Genomic DNA, 21,691 nt, shown 5'->3' on the forward strand with positions numbered 1-21,691 from the left:
GGTGGGCAAGAATGCGGTGGTTTACATTGTGCTCTCCATAGAGACACAACACAAGCTGATAAATGTTCCTTCACTTTCAAGTCACGTAATGTATGTTTAAGTCACCTCTCCATAGAAAAAAAGATATGAAGAAACTTTCAAGTTTATTTCACTTGAAATGCATGTACAGCAACAAAACATTCCCAGAATCCTACCAAGCTCCACTTTATTTACAACTATACTTAAAATGTTTTGTGTAGAATCCCTCGCCTTATACTACCACAAAGATTATATCAACATTTTCTCGGATTACATTATATCATATCACATTAGTTAATAACAATAAACCTCAAGACTTGACTTCTTTAATGCACTTCTTAGTGGTTGTCCTGCATCATCAATAAACAAACTACAGTTTGTTCAGAAGGCAGCTCTAGAGTTCTAACCAGGTCCAGAAAATATACCTAACAGAGCTTCTATCACACTACAAGCCATCACGCTCTCTTAAGATCTCAAAACTTTTGATAACACCTAGAATAACTAAATCCACCAAAGGGGGTCGAGCTTTCTCATACGTAGCACCTAAACTCTGGAATTGCCTTCCCGACGCTATTCGAGGATCAGATACACTCGCCCAATTTAAATCTAGATTAAAGACGCATCTTTTCAGCCAAGCATTCACTTAATGCAAAATATGGTTATTAAACCACCATGAGACCGTATTTATTAGATATTATTTACTAGAAAAATGTAGTTTGTTCTATTCACACCATATGCTGTGTTTTCAATTTATTGAAAATGAATAAATTGGTTGCCTTGTCCACAACAAGAATTAAGATAAAGATGTGATTTGTGGCCAGAAATACTATATCCGGTGTTTATAAGAGGTTTCTTTATGAGGATTTTTGTGCATGTTGTTGGTGCATGTTATTGCATAACAACTACCGATTATTTAAGCAAACGATAGAAATCACTCACTTTTTACTTAGTGGACGATGGCTGATAGCCTTCTCTTGCTTCTCCTAACTAGATGGCATCACATGCAAACTATGGATTAGCATTGGAAAAGACGAGCCACTTTTTTTTTGTTTTATTTTTGTTTCACTTGTCAGAATACAGCAGTAAAAATTATTGCGACTTCCATTTAATGGGACTAAGGATTTTATGGAAAAATCAAGGTACGAGAAGCTGTGCTATTGCTGTATAGTCACAGCTCGGGGTTGTGCAGCTTAAAGGTGGATTTCTATTTCTACAAACTGAAATAAACACCCAAGCAAACAATTTTGGAATATTTGCTAGACCTGCTCTTGTCTGTTCTGTGTTCGTATGTGTTGAAAGCCGAAGAGTTATTTTAATGGGTGGAGCAACAAAGCCAAGGGTGTGCTTGTTTCAAGTCTCAAAAATGGCTTGCTGCACATTTAATGGCTCAATACACTAATGACTATAACGAAAAATGTTCTAGAATAGTGAATTCCACAGTGATACAGATGGAATCAACCTTCTTTTTGTGTCGTTCATTTGTCTCTTTTGAAGAATGTTTGAGGTGTACATCTTTTGCATCCTCCAATTACCCACAATTCTTGCAAACATTTCAAAAGGGTGAGCCAGTCAGCTGAGCTAGTTATGAAAGGCAAGACAAAATGTTTACAGATATGAAAACATTTGTTTTATTTATTTTTGTAAATTTTATAATGCCACACAGTTGATATGTGATTCTCATTCACTGTATTGATTTAAAGGAAAGATGTATAATACCATTTAGTGACGGTACATTTCATTATTGTTGCCATGCACACACACTAGATCGTCTCACTCTAGCTTTGACTCCTTATATAATGCATCCTCCTGATTTAGATACACTCATCGTTCTTGATGAGGGTGCCTAAAACTCTGTTAGCTTTGGATATAATTCCTTATTACTTTGATTGATTACTTTAGAATTTTGTAGTTACTAAATTAAATAAGTGTAAATGTATTACCGATAATGATAATTGAATGAATTATTCATTATACTGTATGAATATATAAGTGCCATACTTCTGATAGATACATATGGTGAACCAGCAGAACAGCAATCTCACAATAATCAATACAGGGTTCCGCCTGAAAATGTTCTAATCGTGTTCCGTATTGCTAGGTGGAAATATGACTTACCGTTTTGGGTGGAGCTGTTGTGGTAACTATGACGCCTCTGATATTTACAACTTAATTACTCCTTTATGATCACAACTCTCAAAGGTACAAAGGTTTGGCATTTACCTCTATGGAAAAAGCATTATACAAAAAAGAACACTGTGTGTGTATGTGTGTGTGTGTGCGGGTATACATTCTAATTGTATGCTGCATTTTTACAAATGTAAATGTCAAAATATGAAAAATGTTTACTTGTCATTGGTCACTAGTCTTTGTGGAATTAGTAAAAACTGTTTTCATTATTATTTCATAATTCTTATGATATGGAGGGCAGAACCTTCTCTATCATAAAAGTCACTACGGAAGTGTTGGTCAGGGAGCAAAGTCAAAGTATCATAAACATCCACAGAGAGATATCCAAAGCCAGTTCTGTCAACTGAGCACTTGGACTTGTGTAAACCGATTCGAAAGAAAAGGGACAGGAATTCTTTGTTAAAGGACTTGATAATATCCAACCCACAGGTAATGTTTGACATTGTTTAGATATTATAATGCCTTGGAAAATATTTGTAAGTACATTTATTTGATCATTGTTGTGAATAGGGAAAGTGTTTACAGGCCACTCCAGCTTTGTCACTGCTATTAAAATTTCTACATTGCTGTTATATTTATTTAAATTTGCCTCTTTTGCTCAAATACTCAGACTGGGCGAGACAAGAACTCTGCCATGGTGGTTTTAAGAAAGGCAAGTTGTTTGAGGCATTTACCGGCTGTTTTTATTTTCATCTCACTATTATACATAGTATGATATTTTAGTTTTTAGAAAATTACATTTTTAACAAGATCGTAAGTTGCTCATTTCAAGATCTTCAAATCTCAATGAATTAGGGGGACTATGTGTGGTTGGACTGCAGCGATGGGGTACCGATCGGAGCTGAAGTCAGGCTCTCAGATACCGGACAGCTTCAACTCATTGATGATGAGGGAAAGGTAATATCTGTGGCTGGAACTCTTTAAGTTTGTGTAGATTTTTTTGTTAAGCCTTTTTTTGAGTATATCTGTTTTCTTGTGTGATTTAATTTCCAGGAGCATAAAATGAATAAGGAAAATTCTCTGAAGCCAATGCATGCCACGTCAGTGAAGGGCGTTGATGACATGATACGTCTGGGTGACCTTAATGAGGCAGGGCTGTTACGGAACCTTCTGGTGCGCCACAAAGATGGAATTATCTATGTGAGTTCTGAAACGCCACCTCTAGTAAACCTCTAAATGAAATGCCACGTCTTGTTTGTCCGTATGGAACGGCTGCGCTTGCACACAACACTTACGTTTTCAAGATCCACAAATGTCCAGAAAGCTTTTAAGATTTAGGCAAGGCAAGTTTATTTCCCAGTTAAATAACAAATTAAAATGCATATTTTTTTCTTGTAAATAGTTTATCAATGTGGGGAATTCTCTTTTTAAAATTTGTGTGCCCTAATAATCTTTAGTTCCCTTTCTGTCGGTCTCTCGATGTTGTGTCGAACCGACAGATGGGGTTTGACTTGAGAACCTATCATCTTCTGACTATTTTGAAAAGGCCAATGAAATTGGCGAATGAAATTTGCATGCCGGTCTCCGCCCCCGGATATCCGGGTATAAAAAGGAGACGGCGTGCTGCATTCATTCACCTTTTGTTCTTCGGAGCCTTCGCATCTGATGACATCCTTCTAAAAGAGCTGATTTCTCGCCGTGGTGCAGCGGACTGTCCCTCATCAGTGACTTCCCCTGGCGTCTCAGCGGTTCCGAAGGTGTTTTTCTCTCTAAAAGAGCAAATTTCTACAGCGCAGCATATCTCGCTGTTCTCACGGGTGCAACACAGTCATTGAGGAGGGGGAGGGACACGATGTCTGCCTCGTGTGCTTGGGGGTCCAACACGCTGAGGCAGCCGTTGTGGATAAGTCCTGCACTGCGGGCCAGAGGCTATTCAGACGTTGCAGTCACGGGTGGCCGTGTTCTTTTAAGAGCCTGCCACCACCTCGTTTGCTTCCCGTCCTGTGACCACGGTGGCTCCGGCCACGGTGTCAGCGATGGCGAGCAGCGTGGGTGACATGGGGATTACCGTGAGCGTTCATGCCCCGTCTCGCTCGTCTGGCCACTCCCTAAAAGACGGCACCTCGCCGTCTTGCTCCTTTCCCACGTACTCGTACACGATGCGTGACGAAAATGAGATGTCCCTTGCGATGTCCACGATGGTGGTCCAGGAGAGGCACCTCTGGCTCAACCTTGCCTAGATGCGGGACGCCGAGAGGGTCTGCTTTCTCGATGCTCCCATCTCACAGGGTGGGCTGTTTGGTGAGCCCCACCGTGGGCCGGCCGCCTTCCGGCTGTCGAGGTCCTGTTAGAGGTCTGCTCCTAAACAGCCTCGGCCCCCCAGAGGAAGACGTCAAGGAAAGGTCTGCCGTCTCATCAGCATCCGCCGCGGAAGCACTAGCGCTCCTGATGAGGTGAACCCAAGGAGAACAAGATTGGGTCCGACCCCAGCCATTCCATCGCTGCCGGGTCGGACTGGGATGGTTCCTGCCCCGTCCCAACATCTGCTGTGCCCCTTCGGGGGCCTGGTGCCCAAATGTTCACAAGAGCTTTCTTTCCCCCTGGGTCTGACAGCCGCTCTCACCCTCTGTGGACGGTGTTCAGCGACTCGACATTGCGTCATGGTGACGCACAGTGTAGAGTATAAACATAGCCAGCCCTCAGCATTCTCACCTCGGCGGTGCATTGAGCTACGCCATCGCCAGGCAGGAAACACAGCGGAGCTGGTCCCTTCCCCCGCCGGGGGACCGGCACTGCTGGCCGTCGAACCACCCCCCGCGGGGCCGATGAAGCAGATCGTACCTCTAGTCCCCCTGTTTCGGTCTTTGGGTAGCACTCTCCAAGCTGTCACGGTGGCTACAGAATACGGCCCGTCTCGGCTATGCGATCCAATTCGCCAGGCCTCCGCCCAGGTTTCGGGGCATCCTCTTCACCTCAGCAGAGGCACAGATGCTCCTGTAGAAGCTGCCGTTCAGGATGCTCACGCAGAGGCTCATCTTGACGTCTGGCAGACGTCAGGATTGGTTCGTAGCCATCGACCTGAAGGATGCATACTTTCATGTCTCGATTCTTCCTCGTCATCGGCCGCTCCTACGGTTCGCTTTCGAGGGGCGGGCATATCAGTACAGGGTCCTCCCATTCGGCCTGTCCCTGTCTCCACGGGCCTTTACGAAGGTCATGGAAGCTGCCCTCGCTCCCCTCAGGGAGAGCGGTGTGAGGGTACTCCACTATCTCGACGATTGGCTTATCTTGGCACACTCGCGAGATCTGTTGTGTACACACAGGGACTTGGTGCTCCGGCACCTCGACCGATTGGGATTCTTGTGCTTCAAGGGACAAATAGCTAACAAACAGAAGTATGTGAAAATATCCGACTTGACAAGTTTCCTTTAAACCAGTCAGTTAATTATGTCATTTTAATATTTTTTGAAGAATATGCATTATCTGAAAATATGATTTTGCATTTGATTATATCTGTATAAGGGGGCGTATTACAGAAAGATTGTAACTTGAAAATCGTCCTATCTGTTCGGTAATTATGGTAATTTCAGTTACCTCATTTAGGACAAATGCTATTACAGAACAGCACTTCCAAGTGCATAATCTTATTTTAACTAGAGATAGGAAAGGGGTATTACAGAAGCGTCTCAACCTGCCAAATAATCCAATAAACGGTCTTAACTTTAGGGCAACCCCACAACTGTCCTCATAATTGGTCAGTCCAACAATGGCATTACATTTATTAATAATTGAAAATTTGCAGGCTACTCGGTGGGACATGTCCCCACCACTTTATGGAAGAAATTAAGAAATACTTGCAGCAGGTGTGTATTGTTTAGGGGCGATTAACATCTAAAACTCATGGAAAACGCAGGATGGTAAAATCAATAAAATTGATTTAAAATATGTGTACAGTAAATAAAAATAATAAAAGAAAGAAAATAGAAATAAAAGTGCTGTTGATGTAACCAACGGTGCTCAGGTTGTAAATGCACGTCTAAACAAGTGTGTTTTTAATTTGGATTTAAAAATGGCTACTGTTGGATTACAATTGATGTCTTCTGGAAGTCTTCTGTCTAAACTGCAGCTGTCTGATGGTTGTTTTGGGAAGACCTGTTAGGAGTCCATTTCAGTAAACCACCCTTCTGGTGATGAAAGCATGAACTAGTTTCTCTTAATCTTGGCTTGAGACACAACATCTGATTCTGGCTATATTTGTGAGATAGAACGCTGATTTGCGTATTTATTATAAATGTTCACAAATTCTTTCACTTGATCTTCTTTGCCCTTTCTCAGTTCAGTTTGTTACGCAGATTAATCACATGTTTTTTTATCTCATTGTAACAGTGTTATTCTACATGACACTAAATTCCTTTAGAGGCATAGTACACTGGTCCACTAAACTGTACAGTTCTAAAACATTTTTACTATTCAGGGTGTGATCATAGATCCAAACCACCACATTTTAATGTAATCAACCTGTTCATTTGTTAATCTGTTTATTTATTTACTTGGTTATTTATTAACAATTTATGAGATGATGCACTGAAATGTCATGGACATTGATAGATGTGTCATTTAAAAGACATGTTGAAATAAAGACTCTTCTTGTTCTATTGTCCTGTTTAAAACAACTAAAAATAGTTTCAAAGCATTGTGTTGCATGTCATTTTCAGATCACTTATTCACTCGCTGTTGCTTTCAGACATTCACAGGATCTATTCTTGTGGCAGTGAATCCCTACCAGCTGTTACCCATCTACACTCCAGAGCAGGTACAGCTGTACACAGACCGGCGTCTCGGTGATCTTCCCCCACATGTCTTTTCCATCGCAGACAGCTGTTTCTTCAACATGCGCCGGAATCGCAAAGACCAGTGCTGCATTATAAGGTTCTGCAATCTTTCATTGGCTTCCTTATGGCTAAACCTTTAAACACATTTCCTTGTTTGAATTTTTCTGCTCATTTAACTGTAAGATGCATTTGGATAAATAGCTTACTAGCGTTTACTGTTCTCCACTTGAAGGACAAATTTTAAAGTAATTTGACAGTCATTTTAAGACCATAGATGTCACGATAGATCGTTGCGGAAGAACCCAATTGCACCCAATCGGATTGACAATACGTCTCTCTCCACATAAAACACGTGGGTCTGTCATAATTCTGCCCCTAGACCAGAAAAGACAAGAGAAGGCAGAATCATGACAATAGTAATACATATGGGTAATACCAAGACAAGAGGTACAAATTAATCTACTAATAGTTGTATTGGCCCTGTAGTATCCAACATCTGCTGTATGTTGGGTTAGTGTTATCTGTTTGACATAGTCTGAGAGTCTCTTGGTGTGTTTTGTTGACCAGTGGGGAGTCTGGAGCTGGAAAAACAGAGAGCACCAAACTAATGCTGCAGTTTCTTGCAGCTGTAAGTGGACAGCGCTCCTGGGTTGAGCAGCAGATACTAGAGGCCAACCCTGTGCTAGAAGGTAAAGCTATCTGTCTGTGTGAGCAACATGCATTTAAAGAAATAATGTACTGTAAGTTCTCCAGGCACTGCTAGTAAGCATTTTAACATTCAGGTCAATACTTATTTTGTAGCCTTTGGTAATGCAAAAACCATCCGCAATGACAACTCGAGCCGTTTCGGAAAATACATAGAGATCCACTTTACCAAAAATGGAGCAATAGAGGGTGCCCGCATTGAACAGTACCTGCTTGAGAAATCACGTGTTTGTCGACAGGTAAGCCGCCCTGATAAATGATAAAAGATGCAATAAAATTATATGATGTTTTTATATACTCCGAGACAAGAAAACCAAAGTCATTGATGTCATCCTGAACTACAAATAAGCAATCGTATGTTTGGCACAGGCCGCAGAGGAGAGAAACTACCACATCTTTTACTGCATGCTGCTGGGGATGCCACTTGACCAAAAGAAGATCCTGTCTCTAGGACATGCCACTGAATATAACTATCTCACCATGGTATTGATCTTGTAACTACTCTTTATCTCACACATTATTTTAATAGAACTTCATAAATTCAATAATTACATCAATGTTTTTAATCATTTTTAATTGTTTATATTTTGATTGTATTGTATTTGGAATAGTCTGTCATTCAATGACAGTTATTGTTTATAAATGTTTCAGGTTGTTGTATTAATAGTAATAACGTGAATATAATATGATTTTCTAATGTTCTAAATATGTGAGCATGTCCTTAAAAAAACTACCCTGTAGGTCAATTGTGCCAGTGGCCTAATATGACTTCCCCTTGTGAGTTGATCAACCAAGACGCATTGTAATCCCAGGTGTAAACAGGACCACAGTTAAAAACACGATGGTCTCGTGTTGTATAAATGTCATTTTATTTGACCAACGATAACAGTGAAAATGAGAAAGGCCCTTAAAGTTTTCACACCAGCCAGTCATTGCATCCAGTACGTTTTTCAACCGTAACTCAATTTTGACCAAATGTGTAGTTACTGCACTTTGCCTTTGTAGGGCAGCACTGTGTTCTCAATATTAGATAAACTCAATCTGCTTGTACATATATCTATTTGACAGACGCTTTGGATAAGCGACTTGCAGTTAATTTATACATTTAATTAGTTTGTTTTAGGGATCAAAACGGTTGGTGCCAAAGCTCTAACCAAGTGACCGGAACCTCACCAAGCTTAACGTGTACATTAAACACCACAAAACATCAAGGTTTCTATAGTGATGATAATGTGCTGCCCACAGAGTCAGTAATTAAAAAAGGCTCCTATGGGGGTGTATTTAAAGGATGGGACAAATGACCCATGTTGTTTGGGTTGGAGGATAGGTTGTTAATTTTGGAATACAATAGTACATCTTGTTAACTAGCTGAATTCAATTTAAATTTAAAAAAAATTATCAGAATATATTATTTGTTTCTGAAATGGTCCACAACTTTGATATAAACAAGAAGCTAGTTGTAAAATGTATCATCATGTGTAACTGTTACATAAACCATGGTTATGTTGAATTAGGGTAATTGCACTACCTGTGAAGGACGGGATGACATAAAGGAGTACGCCAGCTTCCGTTCCGCAATGAAAATCCTAACATTTACAGAAAATGATACATGGGAAATTAGCAAGCTGCTGGCTGCCATTCTCCACCTGGGGAATGTAGACTTTGAGGGTGAGGAGAAACCAATACCAAAAATAAATAAATGAAGTGTCTATTTGGACTTTATTTTCATATTCTGTTTTTAAGAAACCATGATGAACAACATGGAGGCCTGTGAAATACTCACATCTTCTCATTACAGCATGGCTGCACAGTTATTAGAGGTCATTTTTAAACTTCCGTATATTTCCCTTATAAACTAATAAAAACATTGTATAGGCCAACAGCGCACTCAAGCCCAGCATACTTTTTTATAGGTTGCCCCAAATGCCCTGGATGTGAGCTTAACACAACGATCTTTGATGACAAACAGGGAAAGTGTGTCTAAACCTCTCACCTCAGCACAAGCCGTGGACGGCAGAGATGCTTTTCTAAAGGTTAAGCAACTGAATGTGAATTTGGTTAATGTCAGATCTAATATTTATTAGTGTACAGTTCTCAAATTCTTTCTGCGTGCAGGCCATCTATGGAAAGCTATTTTTGTGGATTGTGGAGAAAATAAACAGCGCCATTTACAAACCACCTCCTGATGATGTCAAACACATCCGACTTTCAATTGGCTTGTTGGACATTTTCGGATTTGAAAATTTCAAAAACAACAGGTTTGTAATTTAAATGCTTGTATGAGGTTTATATTTTGAACATTGTTGTCCTAAACAAATATTTGTTTTCATACGGATAAAAAAAGTGTTTTTAAGAATATTCTAACAGACATGAGGATGAGTAAATGATGACTATTCTTTTAATGTTGTGTGTGATCCCTGTAGCTTTGAACAGCTCTGCATTAACTTTGCCAATGAGCAGCTTCAGCAGTTCTTTGTGAAACATGTCTTTAAACTTGAACAACAAGAATATGCCCGTGAAGACATAGTATGGAAGAACATTGATTTCAGCGACAACCAACGCACACTCGATGTCCTGGCTATAAAGTCTCTCAACATTCTTTCCCTTATTGACGAAGAGAGTCACTTCCCCAAGGTTATAAAATATAGTTACCCTTGTTTACAAAATAGACTTGCCTTTATCATTTGTTTATTTTGAGTATGTGATTATTGTTTTAAAATCTCATATCTGCAATTGTAATGTTGTGTCTCTGAGCTGTATTCCAGATACTTGAATTCCAATATCTACACTGTAAAACGTTTTGCTTCGGGTTGCCAGAAACTTATTGTAGATTGAATTTACAATTTTGCTGTAAACACAAACTTACCTAGTTCTTACATTTTAAAATCTTTCATAAAACAAGACTAAATATCTCAGGTCACCTTTCTTGTGAAATAAATGTCACATGTTTTAAAAAGTTTTTAATAGTTTCACTAGTAAACAACTTAGGAAGAATGTTATTTTTTTGCTTTGTTACTGTGCTAATGCCAGTAATGAGACCAGCATCTTCTTGCTCATTTTGAATCTCAAAAGTCAAAGTGTTTTAATTTTGAAGTAAAGTATAACCCAAATTGAAAACAGTACTCATAGGAAAGTAGTAATAAGTAGTAATTAAAGCTATAGTAAGTCACTGCCAAACCTTTAGCAATACTACAGCAAAGTTTTACAGTGTATGTGCCATTGAAAATCTGTAGTTTGCTGCTTGTATTTACCAGTGTGTCATATTTGTTTAGGGCACAGACACTACCATGCTCAACAAACTGAATCAAGTTCATGGGAAGGATGATATTTATATATCTCCAAAGAATAATCATGACACAAAGTTTGGAATCCTGCATTTTGCTGGAGCTGTCTACTATGACTCAAAAGGTATGATTGGGCTACAGGACTTCATTGTTGTATTTGGGTTTTACATGATCTAATGCAAAGGATCTATGATCTAATAAATTATCTTTGTTTTTATGTGCTTTGATATAGGTTTTCTTGAGAAGAACAGAGATGCTCTGAGTGGTGATATCATTCAATTAGTTCAAACATCATCAAATAAGCTCCTAAAGCAAATATTCCAGAATGAGCTTAGCACCGCAGATGGAAAAACTACTACCAGTCACATAATTGTAACCCCAAAAAACTCTCTCCGGGTAAGCTAAAATAGCTAGTAACTAAAATCATTTAAATATTTATGTTAAATCAGTATTTAGACCATTAAATGACTTAAAAGTATGTGGACAGCCTAACATCACACCTTGTAGTTGTTGTTTATTCAAAATCATGGCTATTAATATGGAATTGGCGCTTCCTAACAATTTATTTTCTTTGGGAATAACTTTCCAGGTATTTCATCCATCCATTTAGGTATGCAAAAATCTGTTAGGCCAGACTTTCCAAGTTGGTCTAGGTTTTATGCAGGCCAAACTAAAACCCTTCCTTCAAGGCCACCAATTTGGAAATCCACAAAGCTCTACAATTTTATTGTATATTGCTAATAAGACCATTCCATGTAAATTAAGGGGTCTAACCAAACTCTTTAATTAGAATGAAGTGTCCACATACTTTAAACATTAGTCTTATAAAATAATGAGTCTTCATTTTCTTGCCATATTGTTTGCAGCTCCCTCAGCAAACATCAGAGTCAAAGAAGCGGGTTCCCACATTAACTGGTCAGTTTCGTCTGTCATTGGACTCTTTAATGAAGACTCTAACTACCTGCCAGCCTTTCTTTATCCGCTGTATTAAACCCAATGACTACAAGAAGCCTATGGTGAGTACAGTTTATCTTTTCGTCTTTTAACCCAAATCTATATGGGTACAATTTTCTTTGCTTTTAAGCAACTTACAGATGAGCAAACACCAAAAAACACCAGAAAAGAAGGTCCCGTGAAGCTTAAATTGTCATAAGTCACCAAGGTTCCTGGCTCTCCTTGAAGGAGTTACTGTATGTTATGTTTAGTCTTACATGAATGAAGAGGTTGTGTTAAAGGGTTTGCAGAGATCAAAATCAGTTCTGTCTTAGTTTGTACAGTTCCATCTTTCTGTTTCAGCTTTTTGACAGGGAGCTGTGCATTCGTCAGCTTCGTTACTCTGGCATGATGGAGACTATCCGCATAAGGAAAGCTGGCTATCCCATCCGCCACACATTCGACGAGTTCCTGGAACGCTACCGTGTCCTACTGAAGTCTAGTGTTTGTGATCCCCAAACTGTGAGAAATGCATGATTTAATTCAATGTTAATTTGTTTTTGGTATGGTAAAAGTATTGAAAATTAAACAGTTGTCATTTACTTAACCTCATGTCTTTCAAAAACATGGTTTTCATTCTTCCAAAAGGAGTTGTTTATAAAAGAATACAGTCAAGCAAGTTTTATAAAGGTTTGTCTTCGGCTTCAGGAGGCTTGAAGTATGTTGAGATATGGTCATAAGGACTTGTTACTTATATGGTGCCTTTTATATGGATTGACAATTCAAGATTGTTTCTCCCCCAACTTGTGTGGATCAATTTACAATTAGAAAATAAACTGACTTTTGTAAGGGTATCTGGTTCTCGGTATAGCAGTATATTTACATTTAGTCATTTAGCAGACGCTTTTATCCAAAGCGACTTACAGATGTGGAAACATTGGAAGCAATTATAACAACAAAATACATAAGTGCATCAAACTAGTCCATTGAAGCCTAGCACAGTATACAAAGCTAAGAATAGTGAGGTTAGTAAGGTTTTTTTTATTTAAAGAAGGAAAGGGAAGAGAATTAGGATGAATCAATCAGCGACGTGTTGACGGAAGAGATGCGTTTTTAGGCGTTTTTTAAAGATGGCAACCGAGTCTGCTGATCTTGTAGCAGCTGGTAGATCATTCCACCATTCCACCAGTATATGCTTGAAGGGCGTTAAGTAGAAATATATGAATATATGGTTTGACTGCAGGCCCTGTTGGCTTTCATTGTGAGGAACAACATGAGGTTAAGTAAAAAAATTATACAATTTCATTTTTGGATGACCGTTCCTATATCTATGTTAAACTTCTTACTGTTTAACTGTCTGTGTTAAAATACCATTTGATTGGTTAAAGGAGAGTGTCAAGAAATGTTGTGAAAGCATTTGTGAGAATGTGCTGATTGAAGATGATTGGAGGATGGGCAAAACTAAAGTGTTTCTGAAGGTACAGAGTTGAATTTTACAGGTATAGCTGTTGAATTGTAGTGGCACACCAGTTCTAACCTGCTATATTTATTCGTCAGGATTTCCACGATACAGTTTTGGAATGTGCACGAGACAAAGCTTTGAACGAGAAGGCACTTCTTATTCAAAAAGTCCTCAGAGGATACAAACACAGGTATAAGATTGAAGATGATCTCTGACATGTTTCTAGAGAAGTTTATCACACTGGTTTCATCTGCATTTTGTGATGCTTCAGGAAAGGGTTTCTGAAAAAGAGAGCAGCAGCTGCGGTCATACAGAAATACTGGCGTGGACACAAAGTCAGAAAACTTTACAGAGTGGTAAGCTGTCTTCTAGCTACAGAGGGATGTCACTTCATGTTCCTCTGAAGGGAAAGAGAGACATCTTAATATTAAAATTGTTGCAAGTACTTGTAAAGGATTTCCTTCAATTATCTCAAATGATGTAATTGATGTAGCCTTGTATTCTTATGGCTCACCCTTTTGCAGAGCCCACACTGGTATTGACACAACATTGGTCTGTTGCCCAACAAAATATGTGGGAAAATGTATATTCTTATGTAATGTGGCAAATCTCTTTCTGCAGGTCCAGTTGGGTTTTGCCCGTTTGCAGGCTCAAGTGAGATCTCGCCAGATGGCCTGGCAATATAAACAAAAGCAACAGGCAACTTTGCTGCTTCAGGCTCAGACCCGTGGCTATCTGATGAGAAAGGAGTGGAAACGAAAGCAAAAGGCAGTGATCCTCCTCCAGGCTTACACCAGGGGGACTCTAGCAAGAAGGGCTGTCAAGAAGATGAAGAGAGATGTAGGTTGTTTCCTGATGGATAGACATACCATATTTGGATGGATGATCACATAATTATTAATATATCACACAACCTCTTTGATCTGGCTGGTGTATCATAACTGTGCTTCATGTTGTTTGTAGGCTTTTCTCTCACATCAGGAACGAAGGGATGAACAACTTGCTGTTCTAGAGAGACAAAAGAAGTTAGAGGAGGTCCTGCGTCAGAAAAGAGAAAGAGAGGCATCTCAACAGCTAGAGTCTATCACTGACCAGGAAATGGTGGATGATATTTTTGGTTTCTTGCCAAGCATGGTTGGAGGACAGGAAGGCCAGGCACCTGTTGGCTTTGAGGTAACATATCAAAGCAAAGTAGAACATTAACAATAAGATTAATTTAAAAGTGTCTGGTGATAGCTGGGAACTTTTGTATACGTCTGCCTAGGATTTGGAAAGCAAACGGACAGTCCTTGAGGAGGTGGATCTGGATGATGCTCCACTAATGGAAATTCCAGAGGAAGACTATGATGATTTGGATGAATACTCCTTTTCCAAATTTTATTCGATGTACTTCCAGGGCGCTGCTACACCTACACATATTCGTCAGAGAATACGTCAGCCTTTGCTTTACCATGAGGATGAAAATGATGTTCTGGTAAAGCCGTTAACCTATCTTTAGTTAATTCTTTTTTTTGTAATATCCAGAACTGCTTATTATTACGATGGCATCTTGCACACACACAAAATGTTTGTGTGACACGGTTCAATAAAAGGGAAGGAAGGAGGCGGAAAAAGGCGAACATTTAAAAAAAACCTTTTATTAAATAAACAAACATGGAATTAAAAGACCTGCAGGCAACTCACGGTCGACTGCTGGCCATAAAACATAAACACAAACTTAACATATGTCCGGGCCCGGTCCTCTCTCATGCTTCCTGAGCTCCTCCCTGAGAGAAGCGAGACCAGTGCTCACACAGCTGATGCTCGTTATCACTCACGTGACCGGCCTCGCACCTATCCCTCACAGCTCTCGTCCCGCCCTGCTCGTCACATACCCCATCACCCCTCGCAGGCCGGGGGTAATACAGAGACTGCGCTCTACTCCCCCCCCGAGGCTCGATCCTCCGCCCCCTGGCAGCCGGCGTGGGCTCCTCCAGCTAGGGCAGCTGGTCCCCCGTTCCCTGCTCCTCCACTTCATGGCAGCTGGCAGCAGGCTCGGCACACGGCGAACGGTGGCGACTCTTAGGCTCCCTCTCGGATGGCAGCCATCCCACCTCGACCCAGGAGCACGGCAGCGAGTTCTCCTTCCCATCCGAATCCTCGATCCAGCACCACCGCCTCAGGCAGCCACTCGCAGACTTTCCACAATCCGCACTGCCTGAACTCCTCAGCACCGCGATCACCCTCGGCAGGGAGGGCTCTTCGACAGCAAGTCTCTCCTTCCTCCCGGGTTTCGGCACCAATGTAACACGGTTCAACAAAAGGGAAGGAAGGAGGCGGGAACTGGCGAACATTTAACAAAACTTTAAATAAATAAACAACCAACAAACACGGAAGTAAAAGACCGGCAGCCACCTCGCGGTAGACTGCCGGCCATAAAACATAAACACAAACTTAACATATGTCCGGGCCTGGTCCTCTTTCGTCATATACTCCTGTCGCTCCTCTCTTATGCTTCCTGAGCTCCTCCGTGAGAGATGCGAGACCGGTGCACGCCACGGCTCTCGTCCCGCCCTGCTCGCCACAGTTTGGTTCCACAAAGAATTTTTCAGTCAAAAGTTATTTAAAGAACAATCTCTTTCTTACCTTTTTATAATCTGGCGAAACTTTTATCACCACAAATAACCTTTTTTGAAACTGAAAGGTTCTTTGGATGTTAAAGGTACTTTATGGAACCATTTAGACAAAAAAGGTTCTTCTATGGCATTGTGACGCACCTTTACTTATATAATGTACCACATTGTAACTTACCACTGAACATTACTACTGTCATTCCCAACAGGCTTCCTTAACAGTTTGGTGGATGATTTTAAGATTTATGGGTGATCTTCCTGAACCAAGGGTTCAGAAGATCTCTAGAAATGAACCAGGGTCAGTTGATCGCTCGGTTCAGAAAGATGTGGCCTCTAGACAAGGTAGACGCCTCAGCCATATGGTGGGCCTGGACCAGGTGAGGGGCTTCCTGTTTATAAAGACTCAACAGTGATGATTTTGCAACACTACACACCTGCCAAAATATTTTCCTTCTCTATGAATTACTTGTAAATACACAAAGAATATGTTGTATTTACGCTTCATTATTTTCAGAGGCTGCGAAATTCAAGAAACACACAGAACAATGAGGCTTCTGGCAAAAGAAAAGCTTCAACTTTTACAGACATTCTATCTAGAAACAGAAAAGCATCAAGTGTCTCAGAAGAGGTTCCAAACCGCAAATTATCTGCTGTACCAGAGCAGAAAAACAGAAAGGGCTCTACTTTCACTGATCTAAAGTCCCAAAACCGTAAGACCTCCACAACACCAGTGAGAGATCCACCAAACAGAGGGTCTAGTAGAAAACCATCTCTCATTTTAGAAGAGGTGAGACCAACAATAATATTACAAATCTGTAATGGCACTCACTCTTATTATTGCACATAATTTTTATTTGATCATCATCTTTGTCAAAAAATATCTTAAAATTAAAATCTTGATTCTTGAACTTTTCATATGAAGTCAGAGGATGGGTCAGAAGTTTCAAAACCACCAACTGTGCAAACCATTAGCGAAGAAGATGAAATAAATAGAGATGATCTTACTCTGGATCGCCCAATGACATCTCTTGAAAAGCTGCATATCATAGTTGGATATGCCATTGTCAGACGTGACCTTAGGTTGTAATTATTTAAAATGATGAAATCTATTATGTAGTGGCCAGATATTTTTTCTATTAAACATTCTTAGCATATCTATGTTTTTAGGGATGAAATCTACTGTCAGATCTGTAAACAGCTCCAGGAAAACCCTAGTCGTGGAAGCTTCTTCCGTGGCTGGATCCTTCTGTCGATTTGCTTGGGCATCTTCCCTCCTACTGATCGCTTTATTAAGGTGATTAAAGAACTTTATTCTCTGTTAAACACTTTGATGCATACTGCAACTCCTAATAAATGGGGTATCACATTTAATTGGACACTTCATTGTGTTGCTCTAAATATCTGCTAATTTCCTTACAGTACCTGCAAAGTTTTCTTCGATTTGGCCCTGTGGGATATGCACCATACTGTGCAGAAAGACTAAGGCGCACTGTCGCCAATGGAGTGCGTGGCGAGCCTCCCAGTTGGCTGGAGCTCCAGGTAATAACACTAGTATCATATTATCTTAATGCTCCAGAAAGTTGGCCTTGTGCCAAATGACCTTTAGAAGAAGTCATAAAATATATTACTATACTAAATATATATATTACATGATACATGATCTTATTGTTTAATAACAGGCTACCAAGTCCAAGAAACCCATTGCCATCTCAGTCACTCTGATGGATGGGAGAACTATCAGTTTACCTGTAGATTCTGCTTCAACTTCTAAAGAGGTCTGCCAAGTTCTCTCACAAAAAGTCAGAGTTCAGGACATATTTGGCTTCTCACTTTATGTGGCTTTGTATGACAAGGTACGTGACTGCTCATAGGTGCCTGAATTATTACTACTACGGAAGCATATTTAATCGAGATATTTCATGTGATTGAAGATCACTGTTCAGGACAGTATGGTATCTCTTCCTCTAGGTGTGGTCTCTGGGTGGTGGCAGAGAACATGTGATGGATGCTATCTCTCAGTGTGAACAGGAAGTAAAGAGAAAGGGTGGGCAGGAACAACATGCCCCCTGGCGTCTCTACTTTCGTAAAGAAATCTTCAAACCTTGGCATGACTGCAGCCAGGATAATGTTAGCACAGACCTTATCTACAGACAGGTCATCAGAGGCCTGAAGTATGGAGAGTACCAGTGTGAAAAGGTGTGTCTGAGACAATTTTAGTATGAGTTACGGCGTGAATGTTGTGAGTCTTAAGATAGAGGATTAGTGTTGTTATTAGTGAACCTGTGTTGACATATTTCCAATTGAAACAGAAAATTGATGCCGGCGATGTTAGATAGACTAGATGGACCAGTGTCTTGACATTTCCTTCTACCTGACAGATTGTCCTACTAAAATCACCTCTTCATTTTATACTGATAGGACAATCTGATATGGTATTGTGCAGTGTAAAATCATCCTATGTGTTTATTTAGATGATAATGCATGTCAATGTTTTTGTTCCTGGAAGAAAGTACTGTACATTGTATATGTGTTTATCTGATGAAGGTGCTTTTTAAAAACAAACTTTAAAAACAAACTTTACATTTTTGGGAGTTTCACAGACAGGGCTTAAACCTGCTGTAGTCCCAGACTAAAATAAATGTTAGAGCTTATAACTACTTGAACTGGTATAAATAGTGCCTTTGTTACATCTCAAGATGATTTTAAACATGTTTGTAAAAATCTAAATTTCTACCAGTGGTCTGTGCACCAACATGTTGTGCAATAGCACTTCGGGCAACCCTAGTTCAAATTCCAGCTCATGGTCCTATCCCGCTCCTATTCCCCACTCTCGTCCCACAATTTCCTGTCTCAACTGTACTATCTGATAGAGCTACAGTGTTAATGGCCAAAAAAGTCTACATTTTTTCAAGGCCTGGCTTAATCTACACCCTGTCTAGAAAACCACGCCTTTAGGTCCTAAAATAAGTACATGAGCATAACTGAAAACAATATATGTTATTTGTGTTTATCAGGAGGAAGACTATGTTGAACTTGCAGCAAAGCACTTCTATGTGCAGTATGGGTCAGACAGCAGTATGGAGAATGCCACGACTGTTGTTCAGGAATGCATTAATTCCAAACTGTTGGAGGTCAAGTCTGAGGCTAAGTGGGTACAGATGGTCAGCACATCACATGTTCAGGTAGAGATTTTAGTACTTATATTAACTGAAATGGAAAATATAATATTAAAAATATTTTATATATTATATTTAATAATCTTTTTTAACAAGGGCCCATTTATAAACTCTCGGACCAAGTCTGCTCATGTGAAAGCCGAGGTAGTTGACTATGCTCGCCAGAAGTGGTCCATGTTCTTCTCAAAGTTTTTTGAAGTTGCCAAGTTATCCGGTATGAATCGATGAGTATTTCCTTATAGTTGTTTGTAGTCCTATCCTATAACCTTTGCATATAATTCCCAGAAGAAAAACACTCTAATTTTGTAGGTGAAGTTAACTTGGATAATTTAATTTTCAGGTCCTGCTCTACCCAAGAACAAGTTCATCCTTGCCATAAACTCAACTGGAATAATATTCTTAGATGAACGGGAAAAGAATCTTCTGGTACTGTCTTACCCTGATGTCACCGGGGTCAACACTTTTAGGTTAGTTTAGCACCATTGTTGTATGTTTAGATTGTATCATGTTGACAATTTTGCCAACAACATAAGTGATACCTCTTTCAAAAGGTAATTCTCTCTGTGTCTTCCAGAGGTAGGAAGTCTGTGTGTTTGTTAACTCTAAAAGGAGACTTCACACTGAATGCAGTCATGGCTGCTGACATCTCTGATTTGGTAGCGATGTTCCTAGCAGGCCTAATAGAGCGTTCACATTATGCAGTTGCCCTACAAGAAGTAAACAGACAAGGTCAGGCACAAAAATAAGAAAGAAATGTCCTTTTTATGTTTTTAATATGTGAAAATGCACATTTGATGTTTACCACTTAATCTAATGTTATTGTCTAATGGAAATGGTTTGAATTTTTTAAAGATGATAAAACATTTCTCAGCTTTAAGAAAGCGGAGCTCATTCTACTTATTAAAGATGATGAGTTTTCTGCTGATCGTGGCTGGTTGAAGGGTAAGAATGAACGAACTACAGAAACCGGTGTAGTCCCTGCAGATGCTGTTTTGATTCTTCCTACTCTTACAAAGCCGACCAATGACATCCTGGTGAGAACTTCAATGTGTTGAACCTTGTTAAATGTAGTGCTCAAAACGGAATTTAGATTTATTAAGTTCTAAACTGTTCACTTGTCATTAAATAAAAAATAGCGATGTAGAAATACGTCTTATAAAAATGTTTTCCCTTTTTTAGAACCTGATCAGCTTGTCCCCTGATCAGAGAAAGACTGTCATAGATAACAGCTTAAAAGGAACCATTACTGAGAAAGTGGCTCCTACAACTCTTAAGGAGTTCTCTGTTGAATATTTCAGGTACGTTCTTATATCTGTTGGTCCGCATTGCTACTACTTATGGCCCTTTTCCACTGCATGGTACCGTCAGGTTTAGTACAACTCGTACGGCTCATTTCACTTCAGCTCAGTTTGCTTTTCCAAAGCCGTTTAGTACCACTTCAAAGTGGGTGAGGCTTATAAACTTATCGTCATGGTTGCACCGTCTCTAATGCTGAAGCGTCATTGAACGTGACAAAAACGCACACAACACAGGAGTAATGGAGCATATCGATAGCGGATGATAGCAAAACAAAATACTGCAAAAATATATGTGAGTTTGGGAAATCTTACAGCAAAGAGCAGACAACAGTCATTTGGTTTGCTCGACGGTGCACGAGGGTAAGCTAATGTAGCATTAAGCCTTGCGTTAAGGGTTAAACATTAAAACAAAACACCCACGATGGGGAAAACAAAGACAAGACTAGAATACAAACTGCAAAACAAAAACTTCCCACGAGGGGGATAAAACAAGTGTGCTAAAAAGAGTCACAATGTATCTAAAACCAAAATAACAAACATGACACAACCCCTTAAACACTAGAAGATAAACTAAAACCAGGCAGGTAACTCAGACAAGCAGGGTAGGAAGCTATTTGAAAAGGCCAGTTATACGAAACATAGACAGCATGAAAACTCACAAGCATCAGCATGACAGACAAAGTAGTATAGCACGCCGGACAAAGTAGAATAGCACGCCGGACAAAGTAGAATAGCACACCGGACAAAAGTAGTATAGCACGCCGGACAATGTAGTATAGCACGCCGGACAAAGTAGTATAGCACGACGGACAAAGTAGTATAGCACGCCGGACAAAGTAGAATAGCACGCCGGACAAAGTAGAATATCACGACGGACAAAGTAGAATAGCACGCCGGACAAAGTAGTATAGCACGACGGACAAAGTAGTATAGCACGACGGACAAAGTAGAATAGCACGCCGGACAAAGTAGTATAGCACGACGGACAAAGTAGAATAGCACGCCGGACAAAGTAGTATAGCACGACGGACAAAGTAGAATAGCACGCCGGACAAAGTAGTATAGCACGACGGACAAAGTAGTATAGCACGACGGACAAAGTAGAATAGCACGCCGGACAAAGTAGTATAGCACGACGGACAAAGTAGAATAGCATGCCGGACAAAGTAGTATAGCACGACGGACAAAGTAGAATAGCATGCCGGACAAAGTAGAATAGCACGCCGGACAAAAGTAGTATAGCA

General features: G+C 40.0%; 1 protein-coding gene across 3 annotated transcripts in view; it reads left to right on the plus strand.

Annotated features, from left to right (window-relative positions):
* The first annotated feature begins 2,514 nt into the window (after positions 1-2,514).
* myo7ba (myosin VIIBa) overlaps positions 2,515-21,691 on the plus strand; it is a 30,568-nt gene continuing 11,391 nt past the window's right edge. For all 3 annotated transcript variants that reach the window (XR_013786967.1, XM_079461233.1, XM_079461234.1), the window contains exons 1-36: positions 2,515-2,634; positions 2,816-2,857; positions 3,001-3,102; positions 3,199-3,345; positions 6,890-7,074; positions 7,545-7,666; positions 7,779-7,921; positions 8,052-8,165; positions 9,197-9,350; positions 9,426-9,502; positions 9,596-9,715; positions 9,798-9,940; positions 10,106-10,316; positions 10,955-11,090; positions 11,199-11,362; positions 11,833-11,982; positions 12,263-12,421; positions 13,288-13,377; positions 13,457-13,551; positions 13,633-13,717; positions 13,983-14,201; positions 14,325-14,534; positions 14,626-14,835; positions 16,183-16,350; positions 16,488-16,760; positions 16,896-17,053; positions 17,141-17,267; positions 17,393-17,512; positions 17,653-17,826; positions 17,942-18,169; positions 18,988-19,155; positions 19,246-19,363; positions 19,490-19,616; positions 19,724-19,878; positions 20,002-20,183; positions 20,329-20,447. Coding sequence is in view for 2 of the 3 variants with exons in the window: in XM_079461233.1 (XP_079317359.1) it covers positions 2,840-2,857; positions 3,001-3,102; positions 3,199-3,345; positions 6,890-7,074; positions 7,545-7,666; positions 7,779-7,921; positions 8,052-8,165; positions 9,197-9,350; positions 9,426-9,502; positions 9,596-9,715; positions 9,798-9,940; positions 10,106-10,316; positions 10,955-11,090; positions 11,199-11,362; positions 11,833-11,982; positions 12,263-12,421; positions 13,288-13,377; positions 13,457-13,551; positions 13,633-13,717; positions 13,983-14,201; positions 14,325-14,534; positions 14,626-14,835; positions 16,183-16,350; positions 16,488-16,760; positions 16,896-17,053; positions 17,141-17,267; positions 17,393-17,512; positions 17,653-17,826; positions 17,942-18,169; positions 18,988-19,155; positions 19,246-19,363; positions 19,490-19,616; positions 19,724-19,878; positions 20,002-20,183; positions 20,329-20,447 (5,171 nt within the window). In the remaining variant the exon portion in view is untranslated. The remainder of the gene's footprint in view (positions 2,635-2,815; positions 2,858-3,000; positions 3,103-3,198; positions 3,346-6,889; positions 7,075-7,544; positions 7,667-7,778; positions 7,922-8,051; positions 8,166-9,196; positions 9,351-9,425; positions 9,503-9,595; positions 9,716-9,797; positions 9,941-10,105; positions 10,317-10,954; positions 11,091-11,198; positions 11,363-11,832; positions 11,983-12,262; positions 12,422-13,287; positions 13,378-13,456; positions 13,552-13,632; positions 13,718-13,982; positions 14,202-14,324; positions 14,535-14,625; positions 14,836-16,182; positions 16,351-16,487; positions 16,761-16,895; positions 17,054-17,140; positions 17,268-17,392; positions 17,513-17,652; positions 17,827-17,941; positions 18,170-18,987; positions 19,156-19,245; positions 19,364-19,489; positions 19,617-19,723; positions 19,879-20,001; positions 20,184-20,328; positions 20,448-21,691) is intronic.

The sequence above is a fragment of the Barbatula barbatula genome (assembly GCF_947034865.1).
Source record: "Barbatula barbatula genome assembly, chromosome: 7".
Taxonomy (NCBI): Eukaryota; Metazoa; Chordata; class Actinopteri; order Cypriniformes; family Nemacheilidae; genus Barbatula; species Barbatula barbatula.